The 11501-nt window shown below is 34.2% G+C and overlaps 1 protein-coding gene across 3 annotated transcripts; it reads left to right on the forward strand.

Annotated features, from left to right (window-relative positions):
* The first annotated feature begins 3439 nt into the window (after positions 1-3439).
* LOC130046580 (multimerin-2-like) lies at positions 3440-9469 on the forward strand. Of its 3 annotated transcripts, none has more exons than XR_008801870.1 (4): positions 3440-4173; positions 6955-7083; positions 8403-9207; positions 9354-9469. XR_008801870.1 is itself a non-coding variant. In XM_056160391.1 (3 exons), exons 1-3 carry the CDS (start codon positions 3483-3485, stop codon positions 8792-8794), a joined length of 1212 nt encoding a protein of 403 aa, XP_056016366.1. In that variant the 5' UTR covers positions 3440-3482; the 3' UTR covers positions 8795-9469. The 3 variants fall into 3 exon arrangements, 1 of the variants encoding a protein (XP_056016366.1); XR_008801871.1 differs by having other exon boundaries at positions 8403-9192; XM_056160391.1 differs by having other exon boundaries at positions 8403-9469.
* Positions 9470-11501: the final 2032 nt, after the last annotated feature.

Here is an 11501-nt window from a genome sequence, read left to right on the forward strand (position 1 = left end):
TGCACAAAATTGAAACAATTTTCTCTCATTTTCAGTGGGATTTTGGGGGTATTTGAGGGCATATATTTCATGTTAAGGTGTTGCAGCAAATTAATTTTATTTTTAAAAATTACACACAACATAGCTTAATTAAATAGCAATGGAAATTAAATGAAAAATGAATATACACATTTTTATAAAGGAAAATTCAATATTTACTGAGGGGCACGTCTTTGCACAAAATTGGATGTCTTGTTGCCATGGAAACACGAGTCAAAGCCCATTTTTAAAGGTGTCATGATTAAAGGACTGAGGTATATATACTTTGTGTAAAATTTCGTCAAAATCCGTGTCGGTCGTTTTCCACATGTTTTGATGCTTACAGAGAATGGCTCTTAATATTCATAAACAAATTTCTGAAAATACAAGCAAAAACATCTCTTTCCCTGTAGTGCTCTTAGTACTTGTTAGTGACTTTGAATAAGTCCGTGTTGCGTACAATACATCAGATACATAACAGCCTCGGTAAAATTAAATTGTCTAAAGATCATAAACAATTTCAGGCAAAGGTCTTTTGGGAAGGTTGGAATCTCCAAACTGATACCTATAAAACAAAATCAACAAAAAAAAGTTCCGATATTATAGATATCATCTAATACTATATTACATATACGTATATCTAAGATAACAGTTGCACGACCTGAGTTCACACAAAGTCCACTGTTATATATATATATATCTTATATTCTGACCACTTGATGTACAAAATGCCCCACAAGTCCGTTAACATATAAGATATGCGACAATGAATATAGATACTATGGCAAACGGAAATATTCATATCTGGTTATCAGTCATCCAAAAAATTGCTTTGTTCAACACCATTCTGATTCCACGCACAAGTGTTCTGAAGCTGAGAAAAAATATGCTAGAGTTCCTCATTGACAAAATCTTCGTGGTGATTGGTAATAAGGTCTTCCAAAGGTCTGTTGGATTTCCCATGGGCACGAATGGTGCTCCTTTGTTAGTTGACCTCTTTATATATTCATATGAAGTAGAATTTATTTTAAAAATTCTACGCAAGGAGAAAAAATCTCTTGCTGTGGCCTTCAATTCGACATTTAAATATATCGACGACGTTTTGTCTATTAACAATAATAATTTTCATTCATATGTCGATTCGATATACATGTATCCCTGTGAGCTCAAAATAAAAGACATCACAGAGTCGTCCACGTCTGCTTTATACTTATCTATTTTATTGAAAGTAAACATTAATGGCAAACTGACAACTCAACAGTATGATAAACACGATGCTTTCTGCTCTCCATCGTCAACTGCCCATATTTATGTAACAATATTCCATTATCACCTGCATATGGTGTTTATATCTCTCAACTGATTCGATACGCTAGAGCTTGTTCTGCGTATGGTTAGTTTTTAAATCGAGGCAAGCTACCGACAAACAAGTTGATGGTACGGGGGTTTCAACAGTCTCGATTTAAGCTTGATTTCGCAAATTCTATGGTCGTTTTAACGATCTAGTTCGTCAGTACAACCTATCATTAGGTTAAATTCTTTCTGACGTGTTTCATACCGATTGTTAGGCCGTTCTTGGCACACTGATTTCGACTACGGATAACTCCGTTTAACTGATCAGAATATAAGGCTCATGGTGGGTGTGACCGGTCGACAAGTGATGCTTACTCCTCCTAGGCATGTGATCCCACCCCTGGTGTGTCCATGGGTCCGTGTTTGCCCAACTATCTATTTTGTATTGCTTGTAGGAGTTGTGAGATTGATTACTGTTCGTTATCTTCACCTTTCATGTTTTGCGAAATGCTCATAAATGTTTACTGGATGCCGACCTGAATTTACATCAAGCCCACTGCTATATATATCTTATATTTTGACCACTCGATGTACAAATTGAGGGGACTAAAAATGTCCCACAAGTCCGGCCAAAATGTATATACGCAACGATGAATGTAGATACAGTGTATATTTTGGGAAATGCTCATAAATGTTTACCGAATGCCGCCCCTGGTGTTGCGCTTTCTGTAAACATTGAGTGCTTCCATACAGTTAGAAGCTTTTGACACCATTCACTTGACTCCATTTATACCTTTTAATGTAAAACTACGGTACGAAAGAAATGAAATTGTAATTGTACTTATCAAATACATGCGAATATATTTGAAATACGATAAAACTTCACAATGCATGCTCCACAAATTTCAGTGTGTGTTTATTTATAAATACATGACTTTTATGTGTATTTGTCTTGAAAAATTGGTAGATTAAAAACAGATCGAGTTTGAATTGGTGATGATGCGCTTTATTAATTACAAACACACGTGGCTCGAAAGTTATACATTCCTAGCGCGTGTATTTTCATTGTTAATTTTGTTGAAAGTTTATTTAGTGATTGTTTTCAGAATAGTTTCAATTCTCAATTAATTTCAAGCAATGTGTTCAAAGGTATGGAAATGTGTATTTTAAACATGTATATGTGTCTACATGTATGTCTGCAATTTGTGTAACACAAATATCGCTAGAATACGGTAGAGCCCACACGCTTTGGACTATCTTTGAGTGTCCAGACTTCGGACTATCTTTGACTGTCCATGCTTCGGATTGTCTTTTAGTGTCCACGCTTCGGACAATCGATAAAAGTCTGACGGCAGATTAATATTTAGACACTGGGGAGGGACTTTTATTTATCTATTTAGTAAATACTGTGTGTTGTATCCTAGCACTTAAAATCGTGCATTCTCATATAATTATGAACAGTTTACGGCAACATATATGTCGATAGCTAGGAGACGCTGAGTACCATTACTTGGTTTTGAAAAAAGGTTTGATTGGGCTCGATATTTGCGTAAGTTATTTCCGTAAAAAACAAGCGATAAAGCGAAATAGTAAAGAAAATCAATGTCCTTTGAATGTTTATTACCAAAACAAATTATATTGAAAAAAAAATTGACCATGATTGACGCGCGGTCGCGTCCTAATACAACTAGCTCCTTACATCCGTGCTATTTCCCAAGATTGGCCAGTTACTAATGGTAACTTTAGATGGGAAGGATATGATACATATGTAGCTGCCATCCTGCAAAATAAAAACATTGAAAGGAAAATGCTGACATTTACAATTTTATGGAAGGCTATTGCACAATATTTAAATATTTCAAATTTCCTATTCTGAATAGCTACTTTAAATGTAAGTATTACTAAGTAGTTTGCAACCTGTTTGTAACAAGGCATCATTATGTCATTGCAAGATGTTGATGAATAATCTTAAAACTGTCCGAACAACGGAGTCATATTTGCGTTATCGCCAAATCACACAACTACACGAACATCATCTTAGTGGAAAAACAATTGTGGCTGAAAATCATATGAAACATTTAAGCAGATGTATCCTTCTTGAATTGGTCCTACTTGATATTTGGTATAAATACAACACGTGTTTGACGGTCAGTGTAGTACGACTTGCTAACATGAATATCGCGGGTTACCTTACACTGATCGTCGTCGTCATCGACAAAACCGCGGCAGTCTCTCTCCTCACAGACGACAATGTACAGAACTCTACTAACCAAAATCTCGTCGGAGTGAATGGCCAAAACGTGGACGTGTTCAGACAACTACTGAATCAAGAAACTATCATCAGAATGACCTTGGTCAAAAATGTCCACGCGTTGATGAAAGACATGTTGACTTTAAAGGAAAACCTCGCTGTGGCCGAACAAAAAATTTCTGTACTGAAAACGGAGGTCCAAGAATTAAAACTGGAAAACCACGTCTTGAAAAATGAGAGTAAAGTACACAGTAGACGCCTCTCGGAAATGGAAAGAAATGTTACACAAGTTTCTGAAAAGCACGAGGTGTTCCAAAGAAATATCGATATCGAGCGGAAGGCATTTGAACTGAATGTTTCCGACATACTGGCAGACATTAAAATCGAGGTACGGTATTTGTCTATAACCTTGCTGGATCTAAACGCACACACTCGTCAAATTGAAAGTGACATTCCAGACATCATGGATCAAAAGATCCTAGCGATGTTTGAGTCCGTAAACTCTTCATTGGAAAACTTCAATGCGACGATAGCGGCTACGGACAACAAATTTTCAGTTCAGCTTTCGGACCTCGAGAATTCACATTCTGGAGTTTTATCAACTGTCACTGGTAAGTATTCTCCTATATTTTTTTATGAGTAATACAGTTTCTATGCAGGTTTGACTTTGAGAGATTGACTAATTTTACATTTTTCTTAAAGGACACATCTCATGTTTTCAAAGTATACAATATTACATGCATTTTGTCTTCTTTATGCTTATAGTAATTAATTCTAATAGTTCGTTCGCAGAAATTTTGCGATAATTAACCACAATACAGACTTAAATCTAAGCCCAGATTTCAAAAAGTCAAGTTAATTAGGTAGGTAGTCACGTGGTACAGTGACGTCACATGCGCCCTTCGGATGGTGAAAGTACTGAGAGATATTATTAAAAACTCAACTTTTAGGGGCCTAATTTATTTGCCATGGGCAACATTTAAATCGATGTTGACAAATTGTCCGAGTTTTATATGTGTTCGCCACCAGTGCACACATATAACGATGTAAATACCCAAATATAGCGAGTAAAGCGTGTATGAAATCGGCAATATTGTGAGTAAATAATGTTTATATGGGTTGCTGTCTACAAACTGTTTGGTAATATTATTCCTTTATACATCTGTAATTGGCACTGTTTTTCTAAAATAAACAGTGCAAATATTATTTATTTTTGGATTAGACAAATTATGATACGTTAAATTGTTGACAACTAGGCCCTATGTCAAGCTATTGTCGCGCGTGTATTTCGGAAAGAAAGAAAAAGACATCACACACACAAATCAATAAAAATATTCAAATTTAAATTGGTAATCACGTTATTTTATTTTGATAAAGCAATCTTATTACTATTTTTGAATTGTGATCTGCACGTCTTTAGTAAGTACGAAGTGGGAGCACGGCGTTATAGCCTACTAACGCACTCAATATGCTACGAGTTCAATAAGGAAATAATTTTATAATTCAATTCAAAGTTAGGAAATACAATATTCTATTTTTTGTATAATTAAAAGTTCAATTATTTTGTATCTTTATTTTGTGTTGTTGTAAATCTACCAGCTGGTAGAAGTTACATTGTATCGTCGATATATGTTGTTACAAGGTGAAGGTCAGTTGATCCGAGTGTGTATTGAATTTGAAGAGCAAAACAGAATGTATGCTATAGGCCTACCAGTGCTTATAGCTTCGATGTATCCATTTTCTCGCAGTGTTTGAAAAGGTGACTGGGTGTGTTTTTAAGGTAAAGTTCTTGCTCTAACAAAAAAATTATCCACGTCTTTTTTCTCGTACCTTCCTTCGAAAAATTGAAAAATACTCAGTCTAAATCCTTTCTACCGACAACTAGTACACCCGAGCATGGCACAAAACGTCTTAATGCATTATTATTTACAAGCCGTTAACGTGATAATTGGTTTTTTGTCTATTAAATCTAATCTGTTTATGAAATGGCTAATAGATGTTTTCAAACCCGAGGGCGCATATGACATCACACATAATGGCGCGTAAACTAGCAAAAGAAAATATGCATATCGCAATATTTTAATTTCATCGCTTTCAAACTCAAAAACTACGCAAAATATTTCATTTAAAACACATTTAAAGTAGTGTTATGCATAAAAAGAGTTAATTTTGCTGAAAAAATGAAAAAGTTTAGAAACATGCGTTGTGTCCTTTAACTGTTTTTATCCAGGTTTGACTTTGAGAGATTGATTAATTTTACATTACTCTTAACAGTTTTTATGCGCATTTGACTTTGAGTGATTGACTAATTTTAATAAATATATAGACATCAATGAAAGAAATTAACTTCATTTTTGAAAATACATGAGGGTGAGAACTGCGACGCTTCACGACGGCATACTTCAGAAAGCGCTAACGCGCTCATGTATCAAAACAAACACAAAAAATTAAAGTTCCTTTCTTATATCTGCATTCTACTTTTATTTCTGTCAGAATTCCCAATCATTGAAATGGGCGTACTATTTTTATCAAGATTCATACGCGCATTGTGCACAACCGCATTGCATTCATGAGGAAATGGTTCGGAAATGTAAATATAAACAACTAGAATTTGTTGATTTTGTTTTTCGATTATAGTTTAAATTTGACGCAAGGTCACTTTATGCAAGGTGAAGATAACGAACAGTGATCAATCTAATAACTCCTACAAGCAATACAAAATAGATAGTTGGGCAAACACGGAACCCTGGACACACCAGAAGAACGGCCTAACAGTCGGTATGAAACACGTCAGACGGCATTTGACCCAATGATAGGTTGTATTGACGAACTAGATCGTTATATAACGACCATAGACTTTGCGAAATGCTGACTTCAATCGAGACTGTTGAATCCCCTGTATCATCAACTCGTTTGTCAGTAGCTTACCTCGATTTAAAAACTAACTATACGCAGAACAAGCTCTTGCATATCGAATCAGTTGAGATATATAAACACCATATGCAGGTGATAATGGAATATTGCTACATATATAAAAGATAACATGATGTATAATTTCTTAAAATGTATTTCACGGTCACGAAATGAATGAAATTAGAGTTACTATTTATTATTATTCCACTTATTATAGATTAAAATTTATCGAAAACTAAAAACATGACAGTATTTAATTAGTCCCAGTTAGCCATTCTTACATGCAGATGGATGTGAAAATCTAAAACAAATGACACTTATTATTAAATACTGTAACCTAACCCTATTAACGATAACTCTTATTGGTAAATCTTCAACTATTCACTGAGAAATGTTTGTTAGGAATCTCGCATAACATGAAATGGTTCTTTTTTTACGTTAAATATTTGTAGTCATAAAATGGTTTCTTCGTTTTCAAGGTTACATGAACAAAACAGTAGACAGTCTGAAGGTCGAGCTGAAGGACGCGCAGATTGAACAACTGAAGTTATCCTCCACTGTGACCTCTCTAGAGATGTTCCGAATGAATCTGACCAACACTAAATGTGGTACTGATGATTTTCCGATTTTATGATTACTGTATACAGGGTTATTTTCGCCCTGTGTTATTTTCACCCCATGTTATTTTCACTCCGTGTTATTTTCGCCTTTATACCTTGCTGACGGTTTCACACTGTTTTACATTCGTCCAGGCAGAGTTCTGTTAAGACAGAGATAAGAGAGAAAACAGATTCGCCCAGTTTTAATTTCACCAACTGAGAAAACGGGGACAAAAAGGACGAAAATAGAACGGGGGCGAATATTTCCCGGTATACAGTATTCTCTGACCTTCTGATCACTTATTTCTTCTTTTTTTTTACATGACTACATGCTTTTGGGAGTTTTTCTAATCGAAATTCATCTGTCATCATCGCCCTCGTCCTTGTCTTCTCCTGGAATCGCCCGGTAAAACAAATTCCACGGACAATTTGTTGGTAATGGGGATTCAAAATGTCAAAAGTAAGGGTCATGTTATTTTACAAAGTTAGAAAATAAAAAAAATAGTTGATAGAAGTGTGCAGTTTTTCAAAGAAATTCTTTATGAACATGACGATCGTACACACGGGGAGGAGGGCCTCTTGATAATTTGGGTTGACATCCTTAACAATAGAGGCAAGATTAATAGGTGCAAAATATTGCTTGCAGATATATAGGAATACGTTTAGAAACGTTCCAAATTGAGCAAAGTTGTCTTCTTCAAGCGTACTTATCAATTTGAAATACAGGCATTCTGATGTTGAGTAAAGTCAACTGCGTTCAAAACATTACCTACGGGCGCGGGTATAAGGAATAATAGAAGGTCTGCTATTGGAACATTTTGAAATTATAGATAATGGTATTTTTCACAACCACAAAATTATAAACTGTTAAACTGGAATATTTGGAAATTATATATAGTGAATGTTTTAGCAACCAGAAGATTGGTTTATTAACATCACCATGTAAAGTAGAATTATATATATTTATTTCCACCACGACCCCTGGAGGACAGAATCTAGTCATACCAAGGAATAAACGATATACCTTAAGTTTAGAGTATATAGGAAAAACGTTTACAAAAATGTTCAAATGTGCAACACATTGACGCATAAATCAAGGCCAACAAGGGATGCTTTGTCCTCCTAGATACATTATTTCACCTCTTGTCTATCCAGGAGTCCGTGTCTGCACTATTCTTAACTTTGTATTCTTTCTAGGAAATTCTATGAGATTGATCACTTTAAGTTATCCTCACTTTTTTGTCAAAAACGTATTTTGTGCATGTCATTGTCTTCCTACATGTATATTAAAATATGTATACATGCTTAATCTGTTTTATTTAATATAGATCTTCAAAAGAAAGTGGCCTTCACCGCGGGGGTGACGTCTACCAGTAGTACCTGGAACAGCGGGACGTTAGTATTTCCGGTTGTCATTAACAACATCGGGGGTGGATACAATCCCAGTACTGGTGTTTTCACGGCCCCTACAGAGGGACACTACGTCTTCTTCGTCACTGTCGTGGAATATAGTACACAATACAGCAGGGTTGACATTGTCCTGAATGGGTCATCTAAGGTCAGAACTATAGGAGATAATAATGCAGCTTACCAGACGGGAGTAAACATGGTTGTCCTTCGGCTTCAGCAGGGAGACACGGTGTGGATCGGACATAACTCTGGCAAAGGTTATTTCACCGATAGTATTCCCATCACAACGTTCTCTGGCTTCCTCCTTTAACTTACACTTACCAAGGTCAGAGGTCAGATTGAATTTGTTTTATTATAACTCCATACTTAGATAGGATATATGATCGTGTCTATATCCACTACACACCCTCATGATACATGTATAGAAATAATCATTCTCGTAATTACATGTCTTTGTATATAATTTTATCCTCGTATTTATATGGAATGGTCATTCTCGTGTTTATTTGTAATAATCATTCTCGTGATTTTATGTAACAATCATGTTTGTGTTTATATGTAATGATCATTCTCGTGTTTATATGTAATAAGAATTGTCATGTTTATATGTAATAATAATTATAGTGTTCATATGTAATAATCATTCTCGTGTTCATATTTAATAATCATTCTCGTGTTTATATGTAATAATCATTCTCGTGTTTATATGTAATAATCATTCTAGTTTTTATATGTAATAATCATTCTAGTGTTTATATGTGTTAATCATTCTAGTTTTTATATGTTATAATAATTCTCGTGTTTATATGTAATAATCATTCTAGTGTTTATATGTTATAATAATTTTAGTGTTGATATGTAATAATCAGTCTCGTGTTTATATGTAATAATCATGTTTGTGTTCATATGTAATAATCATGTTTGTGTTCATATGTAATAATCATCCTGTTGTTGATATATAATAAAGATTCATTTCACACCTTCATGTTTTTTCAGAACACGTTGTTTTTCATGTTTATAACGGACATGATAAGGCCATGATTAATGTGTATATCAAATCATGCACACGATAATATCTTTAACGTTGTTTGATTGATTAGGGAAAGTAGATATCCAACGATAATGAACAGTGAATAATCTCATAACTCTTATAAGGAATGCGAAATAAAGAGCAATATGATGATTATAATTGCATTTATTTGCATTGGTCACAATATGATATTTGTATTTGCAATGTTTTTGCATTTGCTGTCTTTACAGATTATTATGATAGGCATTTCGCCTACCAATGGAGGAGGGATAATTTTTCATCCTTTTACATTAATGCTTATCAATATTCATGAGTGAATTTCTGAAAATACAAACAAAAAATACGATTCTATCCCTGTAGTACTCTCAGTACTTGTTAGTCACTTTGAACAAGTCCGTGTTGCGTACAGTGCATCAGTTAGACAACAGTCTCGGTAAAATTAAATTGCCTGCACATCATAATCAATTTCAGACAAAAGTCTTTTGGGAACGATATAATCTCCAAACATGTACAAACATAAAAGAAAGATTCAATAGAAAAAAAATCCTCCTGTTTCCATGCAAAGTTCCGATAATATAGATATCATCGAATACTACATGCATATTACATGTAAGTTTATCTAAGATTATAACATTTGCACAACCTGAATTCACACAAAGCCCACTGCTATATATATCTTATATCTATCGTTCACTCTGACCACTTGATGTACAAAATACGGGTTCTGAAAATGTCCCACAAGTCCCATCAACATGTAAGATACGCGACGATGAATATAGATACAGTATCTATTCTGTAAATCCTCATAAATATTTACTGCCCTAATTACTACATTCCTCCCTCCTTAATTTATCTTCGCCCTAGAAGACATACACAACTCGAGTTCTTTCGCCCCTGTCAGGACAGCCTGCAAATCCAGGGGTGGTCAACGGCACCAAATGTAGTATATATTATATATTTCAATGTATAATGATCATATTTCATATCTAATAGATGGATGGATGGTAGGACTTTTTTAATCATGATATATTATTTTAGAAGAGTTTATTAAACATGAGTAATCCACCTTTGGAATTTACAAAATGGAGATTACTCCTTGATTTACTTTTTCTTGAATTTTACATCAAATTGATGTCCGCGACTATGGGAAAAGCATGCTTTATTAGAATATTTTTAAAGGAAGTCATATGAAATGTGCCCCATTGCCAAAAAAATGGGGTCAAAGGTGAATAGGTAGAACAAATCTGTCAGTGGTGTTACAAATATATAACAAAGAGAGGAGAAGGATAAGTAATAATACCATATACTTAAAAATGGCATAAATTATTGCAAAAAAGTATTAAAATTGATATATTTTGGTCTGATGTTTTTTAAAAAAACCCTCAGTAATTCTATAATTAAACTGACACAAAGTGGTATATCTGAGACACTATTTTAAAAACTTTCCTCTCTTTTTAACATGATACCTGCATTATTACAAATGACACAAAAATATTATAACAGAAAAGTTTGATACTGATATATGACCATATTTGTCTGCGATCAAGAAAATTGTTCATGTAACACCAATGACAAAATGTGTTTGACCACTGACAAGTAAATTACACCACTGACATAAAAATAACAAAAGTGGACCCAACCACTTTAAAAGTAAAGCTAAAAATGAATCAATACCACTCCTTTGAATAATTTCATACATTTCCTTTCAACAAAAAAGAAATCGGACGAGAATATTTTTGCTTGTACGTACAAATGATGAAGGTGTGTGTTACACCACTTATATTGCCATTACTTCACTGATGATAGTGTTTGTGTAAGTTACATATGCAATAATAAATTATGTCAAAGGTAATCACTAAATTAAAGCTGTCAACATACTTGTAAACGCTATACAGTCAGCGTCTATTGCTCTTGACGCCAAAAAGATCGGCAAAATGACACCACCTTTAGACAGTTTTGAATTGAATAAGTGTAACCTTATGAAGGA

The sequence above is a fragment of the Ostrea edulis genome, chromosome 3 (assembly GCF_947568905.1).
Source record: "Ostrea edulis chromosome 3, xbOstEdul1.1, whole genome shotgun sequence".
NCBI lineage: Eukaryota > Metazoa > Mollusca > Bivalvia > Ostreida > Ostreidae > Ostrea > Ostrea edulis.